We start from the raw sequence: 22039 nt of genomic DNA on the forward strand, positions 1-22039 counted from the left end.
GCGCTCACTCTGATTGGCTGCGGCCGCGTGACCCGGAAGTGGTAGCGCTTTGGAGGCTCGGTGTGGTGACGGCGGCTGCAGGTTGGAGTCTCGGAGCCAGAGCGCGTCGCTAGGATGAACGCTCCTCCGGCCTTCGAGTCGTTCTTGCTCTTCGAGGGCGAGAAGAAGTAAGTTGGCCGTCAGCCCCGGCGGAGCGCCGCACTGCTCCCGCCCGGGGAAAGCGAGGCGGGCTGTGCTTTGCGCATTCTGCTCCGGGCGCGTCCGCCGATGTAGGCGGCGGTGCGAAGCCTCGCCGAGTGCGTCCATTTTGCAGTGGGAAAACTGATGCTCGGGGACACTGAGTCTCTTGCTCCAGACACTTAGGAAGTGGCTGGGACTGTATTCGAACCCAGAGCGTCAGGCTCCAAAGCCCTTTCCCTCTGGGCATTCTCTTCACTAGTCTGCAACACCATCATCCACGCTACAGTGAGGGCTTTGGATCTCACGACCCGCTGGTGGCGAACGCCTGTGATTCCAGCACTGGGCGACTGAGGCAGGAGGATCATGATGGCAGCGGTGAAGGGACGGAGTCACAGCTGCCTTCTCACTCAGCAGCCTGAGGATTTCCTCTAGATTTTCAGGGATTCGTGGTTTCCCCGCTAAAAAGAATGTTAGGACTCGACGGTTTAATGAAGTAGGACTGGTGATTTTTATCAACGATTATATATATTATTTTTTTCCCAAGATAGAGTTTCTCTGTGTAACCCTCTCTGTAAACCAGGCTGGCCTTGAACTCACAGAGATCCGCCTGCCTTCTGCCTCCCAAGTGCTGGGATTGAAGGCGTGCGTCACCACCGCCCGACTTGTTTCTGGTTTTTCGAGATAGGGTTTTTGTGTGTAACAGCCCTGGTTGTCCTGGAACTTGTTTTGTCGACCAGGCTGACCTCAAACTCAGAGGCTGACCTGCCTCTGCTTCCCGGGTGCTATCATGCCCAGTTACACGTAATTGTCTTAATGGTAACCAGAAACACCCTTTTGATGACTCAAATTTTATCTCAAAAGGTTGCAAAAAAAACCTTTCCTGAGTGTCCCCGTGTTTTTTTGTTTTTTTTTTTTGGTTTTTCGAGACAGGGTTTTTCTGTGGTGTTGGAGCCTGTCCTGGAACTAGCTCTTGTAGACCAGGCTGGTCTCGAACTCACAGAGATCCGCCTGCCTCTGCCTCCTGAGTGCTGGGATTAAAGGNAGTGTGCTTCAGTCCCTAACAGTACAATGATTTAACTGCAACTAGGAAAGAATAGTAATGTAAAGCTAGAAGTTGGCATGGAAATAGACACAAAACCAATGGGAAATTAGTGTGGAACACCTGACATTTGGGGGCTGGAGAGGTGGCTCTGTGGCTGTTTTTCCAGAGGACTCTGGGTTCAATTCCCAGTACCCACATGGTGGCTCACAGTCATCTTTTTTTTTTTTTTAAAGATTTATTTATTTATTGTGTACACAGTGTTCAGTACAGTGTTCAGCCTCCTCGTATGCCTGCAGGTCAGAAGAGGGCACCAGACCTCATTACAGATGGTTGTGGGAATTGAACTCAGGACCTCCGGAAGATCAGCCAGTGCTCTTAACCTCTGAGCCATCTCTCCAGCCCCCGTTTTTTTTTTTTTTTTTTTTTTTTTTTTTAAATTTGTGAGTTTATTTATATTTTATGTGCATTGGTGTTTTGCCTGCATGTATGTCTTTGTGAGGGTGTCAAGTCCCTGGAACTGGAGTTACAGTTTTAAGTTGCCATGTGGTGCTTTAACCTCTGAGCCACCTCTCCAGCCCTGGGTACTCTCCTTGGAAGTCCTCTTGGGCTAATGTGAGTCCCTATCTCAGAAAGAAAGGTATGGCGGTAGGCCACAGTGGTAGGTTGCTTGCCCAGCACACACAGGGCTCCTTTCATCCCTGTGTCAGTCAGCCAGCAATGCAGTTGAAGGAAATTGTCTGGGTTTGTCTGTACAGCGCAGTGTATACTGCAGACCGGTGACTGACCTCGCACTTCTAAGAGACCAATGTGCAGGGTTTTGTGTTTGACTTTGCTAGCTAATTCAGCCTCCCTTGAGGGCATGTTCTCAGCTGAGGATCCTGTTGGTGCCCCATCGGCAAGAGCATTTGGTCATGTCTGGAAACATTTCTGGTTGTCCCAGGGCGGTTGCTATTGGCATCTGGTGGGCAGAGGCAAAGGATGCTATTAATGACCCTTGGTGTACTAGACAGCTTGTCAGAGAAGAGCGGTCAGGTCTAAGATGTCCATGTGCACAGCTGGCGAGATGGCTTAGGCACAGGCACCCACAGTCAGGCCTAATGACTGGAGTTCAATGCCCGGGACAGAATGGTAGAAGGAAAGGACAATTTGCAGGTTGTCCACTGATCTCACACGGCGTGGACAAAGGAAATACATATTTCTGTATTAAGTTTGAAATAGTCTGCTTTAGAAAAAAAAAAGCAATGCTTAGTCAGGTGGTGGTGACACACGCTGTTAATCCCAGCACTTCGGAGGCGGAGGCAGGCGGTTCTCTGTGAGTTCAAGGCGCAGCCTGGTCTACAAAGCTAGTTCCTGGACATGCAGGACTACATCGAGAAACCCTGTCCTGGGGGGTGAGGGAAGAAGCAATCCCATGTGGATGAGGGTCCCTGGTGTATAGATAAGGGGCCATCATTGGTCTTTGTCGTGCTGGAGGTAGAACCCAGGGTCTAGCCCCTGTTGGGTTACTGCTTTATCACTAAGCTACAGTTTAGCTTTATTTATTTATTTTGTTGTTTTCTTTTGGTTTTCCAAAACAGGGTTTCTTTATGTTGCCCTGGCTGTCCTGGAACTTGCTCTGTAGTCCAGGCTGGCTTCAAAGTCACAGAGATCCTCCTGCCTCTGCCTCTAGTGCTGGGATTAAAGGTGTGTGCTACTACTGTTTGGCTCACTCCAGCTCCATCCCCCTCACCTTCACTTTAAACATTTTTGATGAGGAGATGGTTCATTGGGTAATAGCTCAAAGAATTTACTGAAGACTCAAGTGTGGATCCCCAGAACCCGTGTCACACTTTTTTTTTTTCTTTGGTTTTTCGAGACAGGGTTTCTCTGTGGTTTTGGAGCCTGTCCTGGAACTAGCTCTGTAGACCAGGCTGGTCTCGAACTCACAGAGTGCTGGGATTGAAGGCGTGCGCCACCACCGCCCGGCCCTGTCACACTGGTGCTGTCTACTTCCAGTGCTCCTCCAGGGACGAGATGTCAGACAGTAGGGTCAGCTAGCATGGTGTATCCAGGGACAAAAAGGAAGGCAAGGATGATTGAGGGTTTTTCTCTGTCCTCCTGCCTCAGTTGCTGGGATTACTGGTCTGAACTATCAGGCAGGCCTAGCTTGTTTGTTTGAATGGGGAGTAGTAAGTATGAAACCCAGAGCCTCACACATTCAAGGTAAATGGTCAACCACTGAGCCATCCCAGAGCTCTCAGAGGGTCCTTTAGGGGTGAGCAGATTGAAGGGCTTCCAATGGCTGGACCCCATAGCTCAGTGGTAGAGGGTTTGCTTAGCGTGCTTGAAGCCCTAGGTTCAATTCCTAGTACCGCTGAGGATAGCAGGGCTTGCAGAATGATGGCCTTGGGTCCACCTTGAATTGCTGGGGGGGGGGGAGTTGGAGGCTAGGGGGTCTCCTGGTTCTTTTTGTTTTTTGAGGCAGGGCTTTTGTGTGTAGCCCTGACTGTCCTGGGATTTGCTCTATAGGCCAGGCTGGCCTGGAACTAGAGCTCCGCCTGCCTCTGCTCCCCGAGTGCTGGGATTAAAGGTGTGTGGCCGCCAGCACCCAGCTGTTTTCTGTCTTCTAGGAAAGAATTTAGTCAAGAGCTAGTTTAAGGCAACTAATGCATATGTGGGAAAGAGCCGTGTGTCTTGGTTTCTGGGGTAGTGGGAACAGCCCAACTGCAGTCTCAAGGATGTTTGACCGTTTGACCACAAAGGGGGCATTCTGACCCCCCCCCCCCGGACGTTGATTGGAGGATCAGTGCCAGCATCTCAGTGGCTGGCTGGATGTGGGCTCAGGAAAGCAATCTCGCTCAGCTTTTGCCTGTCTCTTTCTAGAATCACCATTAACAAGGACACTAAGGTGCCCAATGCTTGCTTGTTCACCATCAACAAAGAAGACCACACTCTAGGGAACATCATCAAATCGTAAGTCCCAGACCAGAGGCCCTGGGGGTTGGGTATCACAGGGCTCTAAACTGAGCATGTGTCCTGTAACAGTCTCTCCTCAGCTTGCTGATACATCAGGGCAGATCCTTTCTTCCAGCCTGGCACTGAGTTCTGCTCACACGGATCTTGTGTAGTGTAGGCTGACTCACTACATAACTGAGGATGACCCCATTAGGGACTCCTGAGTCTGCCTGTACCTTCCCATTGCTGGGGCCCTGAGCTTCGTGTTGGCTTATTTGTGTAAGACTTTGCAGAGACCCTCAGTAATTGCCTCTTGGTCTTTTGGCTAAAATCAAGTTCAGGGGACTCCAGCAAAGCCGGTTTTCATTTTAATGGGCATCAAGAGGTCAACAGGTGATGGGTATTGTGGCAAACACCTATAATTGCCACACTTGGGGGGCAGAGGCAGGCAGAGCTCTTCTGAGTTCAGGGTCAGCCTGGTCTACATAGTGAGCACCAGGACAGGTCTACATAGAGACCCCATTTCAAAACAAAAAAACAAAAAGCCAGTAGGGGCACCTCCTGCATTTGATGGTTTGCTGAAGCCTGCAGCTCCTTTTCTTTATCTTCCAACTTTGCAGAAACTTGTGGTTTTGTCCCTGAGTGTGAGTGCCAGCGCCAGCACCTTTCTAGGTCAGACGCACAGAGTTCTTTGGAGCTGGAGTCACAGACAGCTCCCACCTCATAGGTGCTGAGAACTGCCTTGGGTCCTCTCCAAGGGCAGTATATACAGACACTCTTTAAGTTAAAAACAAAACAAAAAAATAAAAAAACTTAGAGGACTGTTTTGCCTACATATGTCTACCACATGTTACCTGTGAAGGTCAGAAGGCCCTAGAGCCCCTGGAATAGGGATACAGGTGATTGTTAGCTGCCACATGGGTGCTGGGAACCTCTTAATTGCTTCTCCAGTCCAACCTGCAGCTTAAATCACCTTTAATCACAACACTCAGGAGGCAAAGGCAGGTGGGTATCTGAGTTCAAGGCCAGCGTGGTCTACAGAGTGAGTTCCAGGACAGCCAGAGAAACTCCGTCTCAAAAAAAACCCAAAAAAATGGGGGCTGGAGAGATGGCTCAGAGGTTAAGAGCATTGCCTGCTCTTCCAAAGGTCCTGAGTTCAATTCCCAGCAACCACATGGTGGCTCACAACCATCTGTAATGGGGTCTGGTGCCCTCTTCTGGCCTGCAGGCATATACACAGACAGAATTATTGTATACATAATAAATAAATATTTAAAAAAAAAAAACAAAAAAATGAATGTATATCTTGTGAGTCTGAGTAGGCGAGGAGAGGTTGTTGGATCCCTGGAGCTGCAGTTACAGGCAGTTGTGAGCCCCTCGACAGGGGTCCTGGGAACCAAACCCAGATTTCCACAAGAGCATAGTGCGCCACCACTGTGTGGTTTCTCCAGCTATAGGTTTATAACTCTTCAAGGGTGCGTTTCCTGCACATAGGCCTGTGTAGCATAGGGTGCCATTGCATGCCATAAGTGTTGGATCCCCCTGGGACTCTTAGTTGTGAGCTACCATGTGAGAACCAAGGTTCCCTGGAAAAGCAGCCATTGCTCCAACCCCGTTCTACAACTCTTCAGATGTATGGCAAAGGCCAATTAGAGCCCGTGCCCTTAGGTTCTTCATTTCCCTCAGCTTTGTGGGAAAGGGCCATGTATATGGATGCTGCCTGGGGATCATCAGAGCCTGGCTCTCTCTTCCCACCTGCTTGCTGTACCTAGGAATGGGGCCTTGTTTTCTGGTCGCTTCAACCCTGGCCATGTTTTGGCCTAGGTGCGCTCCACAGGCACTTTCGCAGGTTCTCAGCTTCTGTGATGAAAGATGCCAGCACAAACTGGCTCCCAGCCAAGGCCCTTGGTCTTGTAGATAACATGGTTTCCATATGGCCTTAAGCCCCTTTAACTTGATTTCCCTTCCCTTAGTGTTGGGCGGGAGCCTCGAGCCTCATGTCTGTTAGGCCCAGCCCTCCAGCCCTCTGTATTTTTTAAAGATAATCTAAGTTGGCTAAGGTGGCCTTGGGCTGACGGGCCTACACCACACCACCATTCTCACCCATTTACACTTGGGGGCAGGGAGCTACTCTGGTTAGAAAGCCTGCCAGGGTCGACCTCCCTCACAGTCTCTGTTTCTCAGACAGCTGCTGAAGGACCCACAGGTGCTGTTTGCCGGCTACAAAGTCCCTCACCCCTTGGAACACAAGATCATCATTCGTGTGCAGACCACCCCAGACTACAGTCCCCAGGAGGCCTTCACCAACGCCATCACAGACCTCATCAGTGAGCTCTCTCTTCTGGAGGAGCGATTCCGGGTGAGGAGCTGGGCTGCGTGGTTCAGCAGTAGAGCTGCAACCCTCCCACCAGAACCCTCCGGTGAGGGGCTGGGGCCTGGAGTACTAGCCCCATCATCAAAAATCTCCCCTCTTGCCACTAGTTCCTCTAGGTCATAAAGCCTCTGAGACTGTTCACCACAGGGTAGGAGGCAGTTATCAGGGGCCCTCAGTGTGAGTCACACCTTTTGAGGTTTTCACCCGGCTGGGCATATCCCACTTGGCTCCATCCCCAGCCCTCAGCAGGCCGGTGGCTCAGAGCAGGGTAGGTAGAACCTACTGAGGCACCCAGAGCCTTTGGTGACTGGTCTGGAGTACAGGTTCCTGGCCACACAAGCAGGGGACACTGGGGTCACTCCAGTGCAGTCACTGCCTTTGTCCTCTCTTCAGGTGGCCATCAGGGACAAGCAAGAAGGAATTGAGTAGCGGCTAAAAGGAGCATTGCCTGGTGCCTGCACCCAGGGCCTTCTCAGAGCCCCATGGTGACGACAGGCACTCGGCTCTGTAGCTGGACACTCCTGCTCTGTACACAGACTGTGACTTTTCTAATAAAGTATATAGCGGGCCCCATGACTACAGCGTGTGTGCTCTCAGACTGACTTGATGGTGGCAGGTGACCTGTCGGTCACACAGAGACCCTAACCACAGGCTGAGGCAGAACTTGGGGCTGCTGGGGAGGCAGAATGACGAAGCAGGTTTTGGATCTCTGCAGCCTCAGTTGCTGGGCATGCCTGAGTTAATCCAGGCAGGAACCCCAGAGAGGCCTGTGTTTCCACTCAGCTTCCACCAGCCTCTAGTCCACAATAGAGAATTTAATAAAAATACTCATTGGTACAAATTCCTCTACCACTAGCCCCAAGCTAATAAGCCGTGTCCCTGGTCCACTGCTCTGGGCAAGCTAGTAACTCCTCCAGATGGACACGATGTTGGAGTCCGTCAGAGCAGTGAGGTAGGTAAAGGCTGCATTGGCCACTACTGTGTTTATCATGGTCTTGCTCACTGGTTGGCCCAGTGCCATTGGCTGAGGCCACTTGAGGATCTGAGGGGAAAAAAGAAGGCACTAGGCTCCTGCCTACCCAACAGCAGCCCAGGGTACCAGGAAGAGTGTGCAGGGTGCCCAACAGTACCTGGGTTGGGGCCTGCAGAGTTGTTGCTGGTGGAGGCCGCTGCTTTAGCAGATGTTCAACATCATAGATCCACACACTGCCTTCCTCATCTCCACACAGCACGAGGTTTTTGTCTGCCGGGACAAGTGGGGGCCTAAGATGGGGCCGGGTTGGGATGGGAAGAGAGGATGCCCACCAATGGGGTAAGCAGGCTCACCAGGACAGGTGCTGAGTGAAAAGTAAGCCAAATTGGTGGATGACCACTGCAGCCGGGCCAGGAGGACCACAGGCAACACAGACTGGCTGCCCCGGCCTGCCCATGTCTGCCTCCAGCTCCACAGGTAGATGGTGCCCTGTCCGCTCCCTTTGGAGGCTGCAGGGAGAGGAGATGTGAGCCCAGGCCGGCTGTTGCCACAACCTCCCTACTCTCCAACGGGTGCCTCAGCACCCCGAGAGTGAAGTCCCAGCCCAAGCTGTCCCAACCAGGCTCACTCACCCACAACATCTTCGTTCACAAAAGCCAGCCCGTCCACTCTCTGTCCCTCAGAGTCCTCAGAGAAGATGAATTCCACTTCACACACCCTGCAAAAGACATTAGCCTTACCCATGCACAGCCATGTGCTCACCCAAGGGGCTGCCTGGTCCTTGGCCCAGGGACCTTTAGCTTTGTCCTGAAGGGGAGCCACCTCCTGGGGGTGTGAGTAGTCACAGGGGCGGGAGCACAGGCTCACAGGGGAAGACCCAGTGCTGCAGGCCAGATGCTTTCAGTGCAGCTCCTCCCACTCCAACTAAGGACAGCAGCTCCGGAAAGGAGGGGCTCACTGGCGAGTGTACTTATGAGCTCAGGGAGCGGTGCATGCTGCCAGGCCCAACCATCAGAGCACAGTCCCTGGGAACCACATGGTGGAAGGAAAGCACCAACTCCTACATGTTCTCTGAGCTCCACGTGCATACTGTGGCATGTGTGTCCTGCTACACAAGTAAATCATTAGGTGTAATAAACATTTACAGGAAGGAACTTGCACCTCACACTGCTGTTTGACTCTGGTCTCAAAGGAAGAATGCTAATGAAGATGGACCTGGAGAACAGACAGTGCCCCTGGGTCTCTTTCTTTTTCCCAATGTTGCTACACTGAATGGTGCACACCTTTAATCCCAGCACTGGGGAGGCAGAGGCAGGCGGATCTCTTGAGTTTGAGGTCAGCAGCCAGGGCTACACAGAGTCCTGTCACCACACACACACACACACACACACAAGCTAAATAAGACCAAGATGGCTTGGGTTGACAACACCACACAAACCTTGTGACGAGTTGGGGGGCCCTGGAACCACGTAAAGATGGATAAGATACTAACTAGAGATTGCTCAAGTGAGGGGAAGCAGGAGGCAGCTCCTCCAAGGCCTCCCAGATTGATGCCTCTCTGGATTAAGGACAGTTTTAATATTCAAACCCCATCTCTACTCATGGGCTTCTGTGACAGAACAAACCAAATTCTCCTGATACCATAGCCCACAAAACTCAGTGCCCACTGCCTGGGAGCCTCACTCCATGACATTTCCATCTGCCAAGCCAAGGTGGTCCATGAACTTTCCCCACACTTGGCTAACTGCACACTGCTGTCCTCTGGCAGCTCCAGGCTCTCTGCAGAGCAGTTCTGCCAATCAGTCACCAGGCTGCACCCTCAGGACATGCCCCTTTGAAGTTACTCCTAGGGCCTTGTTTTCCACACAAGAGCTCCTGCAGCCCAGACTAGCCTCCAACTCTCACAGAGCTGAGGACGACCTTGAACTTCTGATGTTCTGACCCTCTCATTAGCAGGCACAGGCCAGCACACCCGGTCTATGTGGCGCCGGGAGCTCCGTGCATCTCAGCGCTCTACTGACTGAGCTCCAGCCCCAGCCCTCATATTTACCGCCACGTCCCTCTAGGACAGGAACCCTATGCTGAGTGGTCTCAGGTCTTTCCACATGGGCAGACAGCCACAAAGCATCATCAGAGTTGCTTCCCTGCGTACATCCTATCTCTACCTCCACGATCCCTGGGCTACCTCACTGCCCCATGCTAACGGGAGGGTCACACTGCTGAGTGACAGGACTGAGGCTCAGGCAGTTGTCTGTGATGTGGTAATTAAGAGAACAGCCCCTGAACAGAGCTTCCAAGGCAGCCCAAGCAGCACTGTGATGTGCCCAGGGTCCCCGTGAACCCACGACACCCAGCTTGGGGGACAAGCTTTCCAGACATTCCTGGCATCCTCACCTCTGCTTCTGGGGCTGATCGAGCCGAACATCCCAGCAGCAGCAACCTCCCTCACAGCCAGCCAGCAGCATGTCATCCGGGCAGGAGGCGACAGGGCAGAGGCGCAAGGGAGTAGAGCTGCAGCTGAGCACCAGGAGCTGGCTGCCAATGCGGGTATGGAAAACCATGAGCTGTGGGCTGCAACCCTCACCCTCGGCAGCCCGCCCATCTCCAGGCCCGTCTACAGCCTCACCTAGCCTGGAACTTATATTCGTGGTCGGGCACCCCAATGTCCCAGAGGATGATCCGTTTGTCGTAAGAGGCAGCTGAGGAGGGATGAAGGAAAAAGGTAGCCCCAAGACGTTCCCGCCCCTCTTGCAGGCTGAGTCTGTGGGGTGGGTCCCTCAATCAACTAATCACAGGCAGGAAGAGCAAGCAGACTGTGGCTAGGATGAGAACTCAGGAGCCACGACCCCACAGTCCTGCCTGAACCCAGTGTGCATAGCATCACAGCAGTCTGTGCAGCAAGCACATCTGCCACCTTCACTGGGCTCACCACACCCCAGGGGCAGGGCTATCTCCCCTGGTCCCAGGCAGAGAAACAGGAGCCTAGGTTGCTAGGAAACTTCAAGGCCACATAGCGTGCTGGAATAGAGATCCTGGTTGGCCAAGAAGCTAACTCACATCTGACCAAAGCCATCTGTGCCCAGCATCCTGTGAACCCCGTCAACCCCAGAAAGAGACACGGCACCAGGGCGGAAAGCCTAAGATGCTGAGGAGACTCAGGGTTGAGGGTCTTACTGAAGAGGTGGCTCTCGTGGGTGGGGCTGAAGCAGAGGGTGGCAATGGCCTTCTTATGGGCCCGGATAACACTGCAGCAAAAGCCTGCACGCACGTGGAGCAGCCGGACCATGCCTCGCAGGCCTGCAGCAGCCAGCATGTTCCAGCGCTTCTTGTGGCCTGCCTGTGTGACCACCGTCAGGGCTGTCCAGGCCACTGAGAAGAACTCCTGACAAGGGTGGGAAGAAAAATGGCGATGAGCAGGGAATGAGGGGCACCTGCTTGGAGGGCTCACCTGAGACAGCAAGTCTCAACGACAGAGAAAAGCTCCCACAGGGCTGTGGGCGGCAAGGAGCTGGGGGAAGGGCTCAGAGGCAGAGCACTCACAGTGGGCCAGAGTGGGCCTGAGACCCTGGGTTCCATCCCCACCAAAATAAAGTCACGAGGAACAGAGTGAGGGTTCCTGTCCCAGGACCCAGCAGTCTTGGAGAAGAGGGCCCGGCACTCACCTCGCCTGGCACCTTGTATTTATGGAGCACGATGCCTGTCTGGCAGTCTATCACGCAGACAGCTTCTCCGCCACATGTGGCCACAGTCTGGGACGTGGCCCCCGAGTGCCCTGTTTTGTGTATCAGCCACATAAACATCTTTCCTGCAAAGTTCTTCCCTAGAGTCCCTTTTCCTGGCCTCCATGACAATTTCACTATTATTATTATTAGAGGTAAGGGGATAGAACCCAGGACCTCACACATGATAGGTAAGCGCTCTACCACTATACTACATCCATGGCCTTTTTACCTTTTTTTTTTGGTAATATAATTTTTTTAATTGAAAAAAAAAAGCCTTTTTACCTTTTAAAAAAACAAAACAGTGGTTATGTACCTGTGTCATGTGGGGGTATGTGCACATGAGTGCAGGTGCCCACAGAGGCCAGAAGAGGGCATCAAATTTCCTGAAGCTGGCGTTACTGGCAGTTGTGAGCCGCCCATGGTGGGTGCTAGGAACCAAACTTCAGTCCTCTACAAGAGCAGCAAGCACTCTCAGCCAGTGTCTCTCCAGACCTGCCTTTTTCTTATTTTGCAACAGGGTTTCTCTGTGTGTAGCTCTGGCTGTCCTGGAACTCATTCTGTAGACCAGGCTGGCCTCGAACTCACAGAGATCCTCCTGCCTCTGCCTCCAGGCTGCTGGGATTAAAGGCCTGCGCCACCACCCACTTCCAGCCCTTTCTTTCTACCCTAAAGCCAATCGCACTGAATTTCCCAGGGATCTTTTAATCTGACTCCCACTGAGCATCACTGTGTGGCCCCAGCTTCCCACTGCCCATCAGCCCCAGCACGCACCCTCCTCCCGGGCAGGCTCAAAGGCGCAGGCCCACAGCTGAGTCTCCAGATCCTTCGTGCTGTTGTTTTTGCTATGACACTGCAGGAAGTGCAGGGGTTCCAGGCACAGGGCAGCCTGTGGGGGTACAAGCGGTTACAGCTGCCACTTGGCCTGCTCCCTCCGGCACCCTCCCTCTGATGACCGGAGAGCTTACCTGGCTTCCATCAGACTCCACAGGTGTACCCTCCATCTGGGCTGCTGAGGAGAAACACACTCGCTTGGTGGAAGGGAGGTCAATCGGGACGTTATCTGGCCGTTTTGAGGCCACTGTTCTGGCCTGTGGAATGTGGGGGACTTGTATCCATGCCCCAGGGGTTTCCTCCCTTGGCTACAGGCTCAACTACACCCTTCAAAAGAATGAAGTGGAAAGAACCGAGCCACTGTCAGAGGGGAGCTTGGCTTGTGTTTAGGACTGGACACTTAAAATGTTCTCCAAGGGTCAAAGGTTGAAAAGCTGCATCACCAGCCTGCAGCCCCACTCAGGACAGTGCAGGGGAAAGGACTTAGCACTGGGAGGCATCCCTTTGAGGGGACACAGGGACACTGGCTGCCATGAGGTTCACACAGATTCTTACTCTAGGAGCTCACACTATCGACAGCCTTGGAGCCGAGCAGCTATGGACTGAAACAATGAGCCAAAACGAACCTTTCCTTCCCGTGAGCTGCAACAAGGGCTAGCTAACACACTTGGGCATCACCTGAGCTCATGCAGAGACCCTCTACATTCAGCTCCCCTGAGCTCACGCAGAGGCCCCGCTCCGTTCCAGCTCAGGAAGGCCCAGTGGCCCTCACAGATGGGTGGAAACATACCCTGAGCTTGGAGGCAGCTGCAGCCTGTGGAGGCTCCTTTGGTATATCCTTTCTTATGTTGGCTTCCTGTACCCGGGTCCCACCTGAGGTCACCAGTTTCTCGGCAATCATCCGCACCTGGGTGGGGTCAGGCCTTTAGCAGGCTGAGCAGTCTCTGGTGCCCCTAGCCTCTCCTCATCTGGTCCCATCCCCTGAGCCATCTCACTCCTCACTGTCCCCCAATCCATCAGAGTCAGGGACGTCCCCGGGACAACCAAGAACCAGGGAAGCCAACCCCCAGCACAGTGTCCCCCAGTGACACACCCGCCATTGCGTGAACTCGCTGAGAGACTCAGGGCCATAGTGCACATCCCTGACTGCAGACCTCACGAAGTCAGCCTGGAGTTTGTCAGCAGCTTCCTCTTCGGGGCTCACAGTGGCCATGAACTTCTCCCAGTGAGCTGTGACCTGGCAGAAGAGGGACCCGATCCAGGGCCAGTCCAACCTGAGTCTCCTGGCCACACAGCACCGCCACCCTATCTCTTTCTGGGCACAAGGTGTGTTGACCATACCAGTTTCTGGAAACTTCTGCAAGCATAGCCTCTTATTCTCTACTAGCAATACCTAAGTCACATGAGTTGAAACCAACCTGGTTCACCTGGGCAGACTGGTAATTCCAACACTTGGGAGGCTGGGGTGTCAGAGTCCTAGGTCATCTGGACTATATAGTAAGACCTTGTCTCAAAAAAAACCCAGCTGACCGCAGAGTTCTAGCCTCCTGGCTCTACGCCTCGGAGACAGGGCCTCCAAATGCGAGAAGCAACAGAACCACTCAACACACCAGACTTGCAGCTGTCAGGGTAAGATCTCTGTTACACACACCCTAAAAATCCACTTCTGTCCCCCCTCAATGTCCTGCTGACGTGGCCAAGGCCCCATCTCCATCAGCTTCCCATCACCCTTACCCGGTTGGTCAGCTCCCGATCGAGGTTCTCCACCTGTGAGCAGGTGGAGGCTGCATCCTTGCCATTGACCTTACGCAGCTTGGGCAGGAGAAAGGAGACTTTCAGGTTGTCATTGACCTAAGGGTGGAGGAATAGTTGAAAGGCAGTAGTGTTGCGGGCCTGGAATCCCAGTATTCAGGGAGACTGTTCTAGGGATGCTCCAAGGTTGGATGCTAGTCTGGGATACATAGTGAAGTGGAAGCTGGCCTGGGTTATAAAGCAAAACTTTGTCTCAAAATAGCAAAACAACAAAACCCCAAACAGGGTGGGTACCCAGCCCAGTTGAGGGATTGCTGTTGTAGCGTGCTCAAAGTCCTGAGCTTGATCCCCAGTACTGCATAAACCAGGCCTGGTGGAGCATGGCCACCTCTGGAGCTCAGAGGCAGGAGGATCAGAAGCTCAAGGCCATCTTTGGCAACATAGACAATTTGAAGCCAGGCCGGGCTACATGAGACCCTGTGTCGCCCGAGTCTGCCCCAGAGTCCTGGTCCTTAGCACTGAGCTGGTCGGACACCCCCCCCCCCCCTCACCGTCAGGAAGGGGTTGCCTTCCAGGTTGAGTTCCTCCAGGTTCGGAAACTGGCTCAAGGCAATCACATCCCCCAGCTGGTTGTTAGCGCAGCGAAGGATACGCAGTTGAGACAGGCCCAGGTGGGCAGGCAGTGTCTCCAGCAGGTTGTCAGAGAGGTCAAGTTCCTTCAACTGTTTCAGACGCCCCAGGAGACTGGGGTCCAAGTGCTCTGACCGCAGCTTCAGTCCTGAGAGACTGGGGGGAGGGCAGAGATGAAAAGCTCAGGAAGCTGGCCAGACCCTTTCACCAGTTACCCTCATCTGCCCTAAAGGGATTTGCACCAAGCAATCTCTTATGGATAAGAATAAGCCTAGGCTTTTTTTTTTTTTTAATCTTGACTAGCCTGAAATTCACTACATATATTAGGCTGGCCTCAAAACTCAAAGAGATCCAATCCACAACTCACTGTGTAGTCCAGGAAAGCCTTGAACGTACTGCCTTTATCTCACCCGGAGCAATTCAGGTGGGAAGGGAAGCCTATGGAGACTCCAGCTTTCTTTTAGTCTGACAAACGCTCTACCAACAGAGCTGCAACTGCAGCTCTAGCCTCCCCCACTTTTTAAAAAAGATTTATTTAATGCATACTTGTGTTTTGCCTGCATATATTCTGTGTGAGGATGTTGGATCCCCTGGACCTGGGGTTACAGACAATTGTGAGCTGTCATGTGGGTGCTGGGAATTGAACCCAAGACCTCCGGAAGAGCGGCTAGTTCTCTTAAACTGCTGAGCCTTCTCTCCAGCCCCCATCTCCCCCACTTTTCAGATTACATTTTTATTTATTATAGTGCGTATGTGCGTGTGGTATGTGTGTCTGTAGGAATGGACGCAGTCCAAGGCGTGGGTAAGGAGGTCTGATTTAGGGATTGACCTCAGGCTTGGCGAAAGGCATCTTTACCCGAGGGGCCATTTCTCTGGCCCGACTTCCCTCCAGCACTTGGGAGGCAGGCAGATGGTTGTGAGTTCGAGGCCAGCCTGGTCCACAAAGAGAGTTTCAGGACAACCAGGACTGTTACACAGAAAGACCCTGCCTCGAAAAACAAAAAAGATAAAAGAAAAAAAAAGTTTTCTTTTTGAGACAGGGTCTCAACCCGTTGCCCAGGTTAACTTCAAACGCACGACGTTCGCCTTGGGGGGGGGGGATAGGGGGGCTGAGTGCTAGATCTCGTAATGACCTTAGAACCTAAGACCTCCAAGTTCCCACTTGAATGTTTTTTTTTTTTCTCGTTCCTGCACGCTCCTTCTGTGGTACTCAATTCCTCAATATCCCAGAGAGTGCTGTCTGTCCACCCTCCGCAGGGCTAAGTGAGCTCGCTGCAGGTCCACCTGACCCTGGGCTGAGGTTACCAATCGCTCCCGCATCACTGTTGGTCGCGAGACACAGGCTTGACGGGGACCAGAAACCCCACTAGCAGAATAACGTCAACAGGCAGGGACGGGAAGGGATCTGAGCCTTGCACCCCGCCCATCAGGCGACCCATGGGGGAAAAGAATCCCGCAGGACCCCTCGGCCCGATCCGCTTCAACACCGCTATAGATCTTACTCCAGACTCCGGATCTTCCCCAGACTGTTGGTCTTGGGTCGCCCGCGTTGAAAGAGCAGCCGCTGCGTAAGGGGAGCCATAGATATCCGAGGGCTCAGCCGAACCCGCGCCTCCACGAAGGCCAGTAACTAACGCACGCAGCCTCGGAGCCCAGGAGATGGCGCGCAGCAACCCCTTAAGAGTCCGTGGCTGCCGGAAGGAAGCAGAACGCCTGCCTGCCGCGCTCCCTGCCTCCTGTCTCCGCGTGCGAGGACTACAACTCCCAGCAGCCCCTACGCCTCGCGCTTGCGCTCTGGTTACTTGGAAGGCGCTATGGCGGCTACAACGGCCGCGGCTGCGGTGGTAGAAGCGACTCAATTGCAGGCTTGCGGCTGCAAGGGCATCCGGACCTGTCTTATTTGCGAGAGACAGCGCCACGGGCCCCCGCCCTGGCAGATCTCCCCTCAGGTACGGACTGGGAAAAGAGTCAAACCCAGAAAAGAGTTTTCCTCTTTTTGGGAAACTGAGACCCAAGCTTGCCTGTGAAACGGGCAGGGATCAAAGCCTCGCGGTAGGGGAGTTGCGGGGAGCGCCCATAGCTTTGTTATTCACAACAATCAAGAGGTGGGCGCTCCCTAAGTGCCGTCATCTGAAAATGAATGAATGAGCGGGGAGAGCTGCTGCACGCCGAGATTCCTGCGTTTGAAAAGCGGTGGTAGGAGACCCAGAAATTTGTAGCCAACCTCGGCCACGCAGCAGTTTGATGAGGGGTCTTGGAAGTAGGGAAGCAGCGATGAGACGTCACCTCTGTGACTTTTAAGTGGGGAGTGGCAGCAGACTTGGACTTCATACCTGGGGTGGGGAAATTCTTAAGGGGTTTAAAAGAACGCTGCTTTAAAAAGTCAAGCTTTCGAAGGATCTTTGGGTGAGGAAACTGGAAAGCCAGTGGGGAGTGTCTCTCTTGGTGCTAAAATGTCCAACATGTTGTGAAAAAACCGGCGTGGAATGCCTCACAAGTAGTCTGATCACAAGATCAGCGTGGTCCTGGATTTATATGCAAACGAAAGTTTTCGGTTTCTGTTTCTTTGGTTAGAGGCCCAGGGTCCCCTCCAAATGCTAAGATTATAGGCATGTGTCACCATATCTGGCTCCAAGCAGCAGTCACAGCAACCAAAGGGTGGCCGCTACCCAAGTGTTCATTACCAGTGGTGGTGCTGGCCTGGGATCTTTTGAGTTCTGACCTGGCAGCTGAAAGCAGGAAGCTTGGGAGTAAAGACAGCTGCCGCTACATAGCAAGTTTAAAAACTTAGATCCCCCAGACTAAACTACATAAGACTGTGTCTCAAAAGAACAAAGGAAAGACAGACACAATAAAGTGATGAATTATTAAAAAATATCTGTGATATCGACACAGTAGGTTGTTATATAACATTGGAAAGGAAGGCAGTTCCGACATAGTTATGTGTGGACGTGATGCCAAATGAAAGAAGCTAATCACTGGGGTGTGGCTCGGGGGAGCCCCTGCCTAGAATCCCCCAGTGAGGGGCTGGGGTGTGGCTCAGTGGTAGAGCACCTGCCTAGAATCCCCCAGTGAGGGGCTGGGGTGTGGCTCAGTGGTAGAGCACCTGCCTAGAATCCCCCAGCGAGGGGCAGGAGAGATAGCTCAGCAGTTAAAAACACATACTCCTCTTGCAGAGGACCTACATTTGGTTCCTAGCACCCAGACCAGGTGGCTGACAACTGCCTTCATAACTCTAGGTCCAAAGGGATCTGGCTCCCTCTTCTGGCCTCTAAGGGCACCTGCATTCACATGTACATTGCCACACACAAATACACACATAAAAACATAATTTGGAAAAAAAAAAAAAAGAACTTGAAGAATGCCCTAGTGAGGGTGGGATGTAAGATGTAACTCAGTGGTAGCGTGCTAGGCCCTGGGTTCTGTCTACACACACACACACTCATAGACACACACACGCAGCCATTCCAGCAGGAGAGATATTGTGTGTGCAATCTCTCTTATATGAAGTATCTAAAGTAGTTAGAATCATAGACACAGAAAGTAGAATGGTGGGTGTCAGGTTCTGGGGGAGAGGAGAATGGGGAATTAGTGTTTAATGGTATCTGGTTTCAGTTTCGCAAAAGGAAGAGAGTTCTAGAAGTGGATGATCATGGCGGTTCTATACTAGTGTCCATTTGCTTACTCCCTGAACTGGACAGGGAGATGGCTAAGACACTGAATGTGTTTGTCTACAAGGTCCTGGGGGCTGGGTCTCATGGGGCCCATGTTTACTATCTAGTGAAAGATGGCCATGAGGTCCTGATCGCCCTGCTCTGTGCATGAGAATGACAAATGTGTTGTGCAGCGCTGGGGGTGGAGCCCAGGGCTTTGTGCATGCTAGGCAGGCACTCTGCCAACTGAGCTACCGCCTCTGATCTCAGCTACACGCCTCTTTTTAACAATAATTTATTTGCTGGGCGGTGGTGGCGCACACCTTTAATCCCAGCACTCGGGAGACAGAGGCAGGAGAATCTCTGTGAGTCTGAGGCCAGCCTGGTTTACCTAAGGCACATGTGGGTATCATGGGTCTTTGGGGGTTCTGGGGTGCTTCTGTTTGGGGGGTGTATGTGTGTGTGTGCAGGTAGATGTGTACACATGGAGGCGAGAACAACCTCAAACACCCAACTTGTTTTTTGAGACAGGGTCTCTCAGTGGCGTAGAACTTCCAAGTAGGCTAGGCCAGCTTGATCTTCTCATCTCTGCCTCCCCTGCTCTGGGATTGTTGGTTTTGGGGGACCGAACTCAGGTCCTGGTACTTGCAAAGTCAGCAGTTGGCCGGCTGAGCCACCATCCCTCCCTCCTGTCTCTGTTTACAGAAAAAATACCATTTCCTTTACTGCCCGGACACAGGCTGGGCCGTGGGGCCCCAGGACTCTGACTTTGAAGGTTGGGCCTTCCCGTTCCCGGGAGTAACACTGCTCGAGGACTTTGTGACCCCAGAGGAAGAGGCTGAGATGGTGCGGCTGATGGACACTGACCCCTGGAAGCCCTCTCAGTCTGGGCGGAGGAAACAGGTATGGTGGCCCTAGCTGGACCAAGGGGCAGTCCCTTTGCTGGGATCCCTGGCTATCTCCTGTAGGGAATGGGTGGGGGCGTGGCCTTCCTCATCCAGCAGGGCTGCGGCTGTCTATGCTGCTGTCTCCTTGGTTGGGAGCGATGGTGGTAATTATGGTCCTGCCAGGCTCCATCCATCCCAGCCCGTCCCTTATCCCTCACTCATTCTGTCTGGACTCCTGATGGGCCCTTAGGCACAGTGGTACCCCTCCTCCTGTTTCTCCTCTTCCACATTAGCTCCCCCTCACCCAACTCCCACAATTCAACCAGCTCCTGTAGCAGTTTCAAAGGTGCCCTTCACCCTTTGTTCCTGGCATCGGAGTGTTTGATTAGAGCTCTGGGGACATCAGCCAATTAGAGTTCCCTTCAGGTTTCTCCCTGAGCTGGGACCACCCCAGCCACCCACTCTGCCCCATGGGGACCTTGTTCTCTTACCCACCCCCACCTTGTAGCTGTCCCTTCTGCCACACGGTCTCATAGAACCCACTTGCCAAGTGGATGAGCTTCTGGTCCTCCTGCCTGCGCTCCACAAGGGCACGCTGTACTGGCATTGTTTCTCCAAGACAGGGTCTCACGCTGTAGCCCATCTGGCCTTGAACTCCAGGCAGTTCTCCTGCCTGAGCTTCCAAGGTGCTGGGATTGCTGCACCAGCCACGCCCAGCTTGTGGTTGGCATTTCCTAAGATGAGCCCCTCCTCTGTTCCTTCCTGTCTCTACTCCAGGACTACGGCCCGAAGGTCAATTTTCGGAAGCAGAAGCTGAAGATGGCTGGCTTCCAGGGTCTCCCCAGCTTCAGCCAGAAGGTGGTCCAGAGAATGGGTCTCTACCGGGGACTAGAGGACTTCCAGCCCGTAGAACAGTGTAATCTGGACTACAGCCCAGAGCGGGGCTCGGCCATCGACCCCCACCTGGATGATGCCTGGCTGTGGGGCGAGCGGCTGGTGAGCCTCAACCTCCTGTCGGCCACCGTGGTGTCCATGTCCCGTGAAGCCCCTGGCAGCCTGCTGCTCTTCTCAGCCCCCTCCATGGGACCTGATGCTCCCGAGGGCAGCGTCGGGGCCCCTAGCAGGTCTGTCCCCTGCCAGGAGGTGGAGGTAGCCATCTCTGTGCCCTGCCGCTCTCTGCTGGTGCTCACGGGGCCTGCACGGCACCAGTGGGCACATGCCATCCACCGCAGACACATCAAGGCTCGCCGTGTCTGTGCCACCTTCAGAGAGCTGGCCCGTGAGTTCCTGCCCGGGGGAAAACAGCAAGAGCTGGGGCGGGAGCTGCTGCAGGCTGCACTTTCCTTCCAGGGAAGGCCCGTGTGAGCACGTCCCTGGGGAAACATGGACACAAGAGCTGGCACCGGCCTGGCTGGAAACACGGCTCCGGCATAACCATTAAGGGAGCGAACACTGAGGTCTCTCCACAGCTCATTAGAGTCATTGGTTTTTGGGGTTTTGTTTTTGTTTTTGTTTTTTTGTTTTGAGACAAGGTCTTGTGTAGCCTAGGCTGCCTTCAAGTGGATTCTGTAGCCAAGGAAGACCTTGAATTCTTGATCCTTCTGCCACCACTTCCAGAGTGCCTGGCTTTATCATGGCTGTTTGGTTTCTCTTCTTTTTGAGCAGGGTCTCTGGCCTAGACTGGCCTCGAACTCCCTTTATAGCCGAGGATGACTTTGAACTTCTGATCTGCCTCTACCTCCTGAATGCTGGGGTTGCCAGTGTGCACCCCCACGCTCAGTTGTTTTTTGTTTTTGTTTTTTTAGGTACTGGGATAGAACTCAGGGCTTCCTGCTTGCTAAGCAAGCGCTCTGCCAACAAAGCTATATCCTACGCTGTTGGATGTTTTGAGACAGTCTCATGTGGACCAGGCAGGCCTGGACTCACTATGTAGCCTTTGACCTTAGATGTCATGAGCATCACATACCCCGCCTGGAGCTGGTTCTGATGGGCCTGGATTGTGGACGCTCTTTGGATTACTTAGTTTGTCACAGTTTTGAGGGATTCGGTCTTTTAAAACCTTAGTATCTGGGAGAAGCAAGAAGGCTCCGTGGGTAAAGGTGCACCACCAAGTCTGACTGCCTGAGTCCAGTCTTTGCGATCCACATGGTAGAGGGAGAGAACCAACTCCTGAAGTCGTCCTCTGGCCTCCACACACTCATTGCCCCTCTGACAAACTTTATAATAAAAGAGAAAACAGAAAAACCTTGTTGCCATGTGAAATGCTTTTCTCCTTTTCCCATCTCTGTGTGAAGGAGTCTCAGTTACTTTGTTTTTGTTTTAAGACAGGGTGGGGGGGTGGTCTCTCACTGTGGAGCCTTGGCTAGCTTGGAACTTTGTAGACCAGACTGGCCATGAACTCACGGAAATTCTTCTGCCTCTGAGTAAGTGCTGGGATTAAAGATATACACCATTCCACTATGCCCAACATTTTTCCTTTATTAGATAAGTTCTCCATTTGTAGTCCAGGCTGGCCTCAAACACTCAAACATTGACCCAGGGATCAAACTTATTTTTTAAAATTACATTTATTTATTTATTTTGTTTGTTTATTTATAGGAGTAGGGCACATTGGGTGGTGGTGGTGCATCACTTCAATCCCAGCACTCAGGAGGCAGAGGCAGGTGGAGCTCAGAGTGATAGGCCAGCCAGGGCTACAAAGAGAAACCCTGTCTCAAAAACAAACAGAAAGGAAAGAAAAAAAGAAATTCGAAATTGCTGAGCAGGGTACATGTGGAGGACAGAAGGCAGAGAGCAGGCCAGGGCGGGTGTTGGGTGTATTTGGCTGGCCTGCATGACAGCTCTGTCCTGAGACTCTGAGGACAGAGCACCCTGCCCTGTTTCCCCTGAAAAGGGTCACAGTCAGCCCTAGGTTGGTTTCTTTTACGATACAAATTTTGGGGCTGGCCCGAAGGTAGTGAGTTCTTTCAGCTGATTGTTCACAGTCAGCCATTTGTGCTTTCTGTTGATTGATAGCAGTCAGCCATTTATGACAGTTGTTACCAACTGTTCACAGTTGTAT

The 22039-nt window shown here is 52.8% G+C and overlaps 3 protein-coding genes across 4 annotated transcripts; 2 read left to right on the top strand and 1 right to left on the bottom strand.

The window, feature by feature from the left end:
• Nucleotides 1–9: 9 nt before the first annotated feature.
• Polr2j (RNA polymerase II subunit J) lies at nt 10–7106 on the top strand. Its single transcript, XM_050127860.1, has 4 exons — nt 10–167; nt 4085–4174; nt 6341–6515; nt 6924–7106. The coding sequence occupies exons 1-4, from the start codon at nt 115–117 to the stop codon at nt 6957–6959; spliced, it is 354 nt and encodes a 117-aa protein (XP_049983817.1). The 5' UTR covers nt 10–114; the 3' UTR covers nt 6960–7106.
• Nucleotides 7107–7330: 224 nt separating this feature from the next.
• On the bottom strand, nt 7331–16164 carry Lrwd1 (leucine rich repeats and WD repeat domain containing 1). Its single transcript, XM_050127856.1, has 15 exons — nt 15941–16164; nt 14360–14594; nt 13791–13907; nt 13150–13293; nt 12847–12963; nt 12191–12313; nt 11997–12111; nt 11166–11275; nt 10678–10885; nt 10130–10202; nt 9898–10038; nt 8136–8221; nt 7857–8012; nt 7661–7773; nt 7331–7572 (listed from the first exon to the last, which is right to left on the bottom strand). Exons 1-15 carry the CDS (start codon nt 16018–16020, stop codon nt 7432–7434), a joined length of 1959 nt encoding a protein of 652 aa, XP_049983813.1. The 5' UTR covers nt 16021–16164; the 3' UTR covers nt 7331–7431.
• A 57-nt stretch (nt 16165–16221) lies between these two features.
• On the top strand, nt 16222–21241 carry Alkbh4 (alkB homolog 4, lysine demethylase). Of its 2 annotated transcripts, none has more exons than XM_050127858.1 (3): nt 16222–16387; nt 18797–18994; nt 19756–21240. In XM_050127858.1, the coding sequence occupies exons 1-3, from the start codon at nt 16253–16255 to the stop codon at nt 20341–20343; spliced, it is 921 nt and encodes a 306-aa protein (XP_049983815.1). In that variant the 5' UTR covers nt 16222–16252; the 3' UTR covers nt 20344–21240. The 2 variants fall into 2 exon arrangements, with proteins under 2 accessions (XP_049983815.1, XP_049983816.1); XM_050127859.1 differs by having other exon boundaries at nt 16257–16387; nt 18831–18994; nt 19756–21241.
• Nucleotides 21242–22039: the final 798 nt, after the last annotated feature.

This window comes from Alexandromys fortis, unplaced genomic scaffold (assembly GCF_014885135.2).
Source record: "Alexandromys fortis isolate MF-2015 unplaced genomic scaffold, M_Fortis_MF-2015_v1.1 scaffold_291, whole genome shotgun sequence".
NCBI lineage: Eukaryota > Metazoa > Chordata > Mammalia > Rodentia > Cricetidae > Alexandromys > Alexandromys fortis.

Excerpts from the sequence above, each read along its gene's own strand:
- Alkbh4 (XM_050127858.1), top strand. The coding sequence starts at position 16,253 with ATGGCGGCTACAACGGCCGCGGCTGCGGTGGTAGAAGCGACTCAATTG. Across the intron at positions 16,388-18,796 it reads CCTGGCAGATCTCCCCTCAG|AAAAAATACCATTTCCTTTA; the intron begins GTACGGACTGGG and ends CTCTGTTTACAG. Across the intron at positions 18,995-19,755 it reads AGTCTGGGCGGAGGAAACAG|GACTACGGCCCGAAGGTCAA; the intron begins GTATGGTGGCCC and ends TCTCTACTCCAG.
- Polr2j (XM_050127860.1), top strand. The coding sequence starts at position 115 with ATGAACGCTCCTCCGGCCTTCGAGTCGTTCTTGCTCTTCGAGGGCGAG. Across the intron at positions 4,175-6,340 it reads CTAGGGAACATCATCAAATC|ACAGCTGCTGAAGGACCCAC; the intron begins GTAAGTCCCAGA and ends TCTGTTTCTCAG. Across the intron at positions 6,516-6,923 it reads TTCTGGAGGAGCGATTCCGG|GTGGCCATCAGGGACAAGCA; the intron begins GTGAGGAGCTGG and ends TCCTCTCTTCAG.
- Lrwd1 (XM_050127856.1), bottom strand. The coding sequence starts at position 16,020 with ATGGCTCCCCTTACGCAGCGGCTGCTCTTTCAACGCGGGCGACCCAAG. Across the intron at positions 10,039-10,129 it reads GAATATAAGTTCCAGGCTAG|CCAGCTCCTGGTGCTCAGCT; the intron begins GTGAGGCTGTAG and ends CCGCATTGGCAG. Across the intron at positions 8,222-9,897 it reads GATCAGCCCCAGAAGCAGAG|GGTGTGTGAAGTGGAATTCA; the intron begins GTGAGGATGCCA and ends TGTCTTTTGCAG.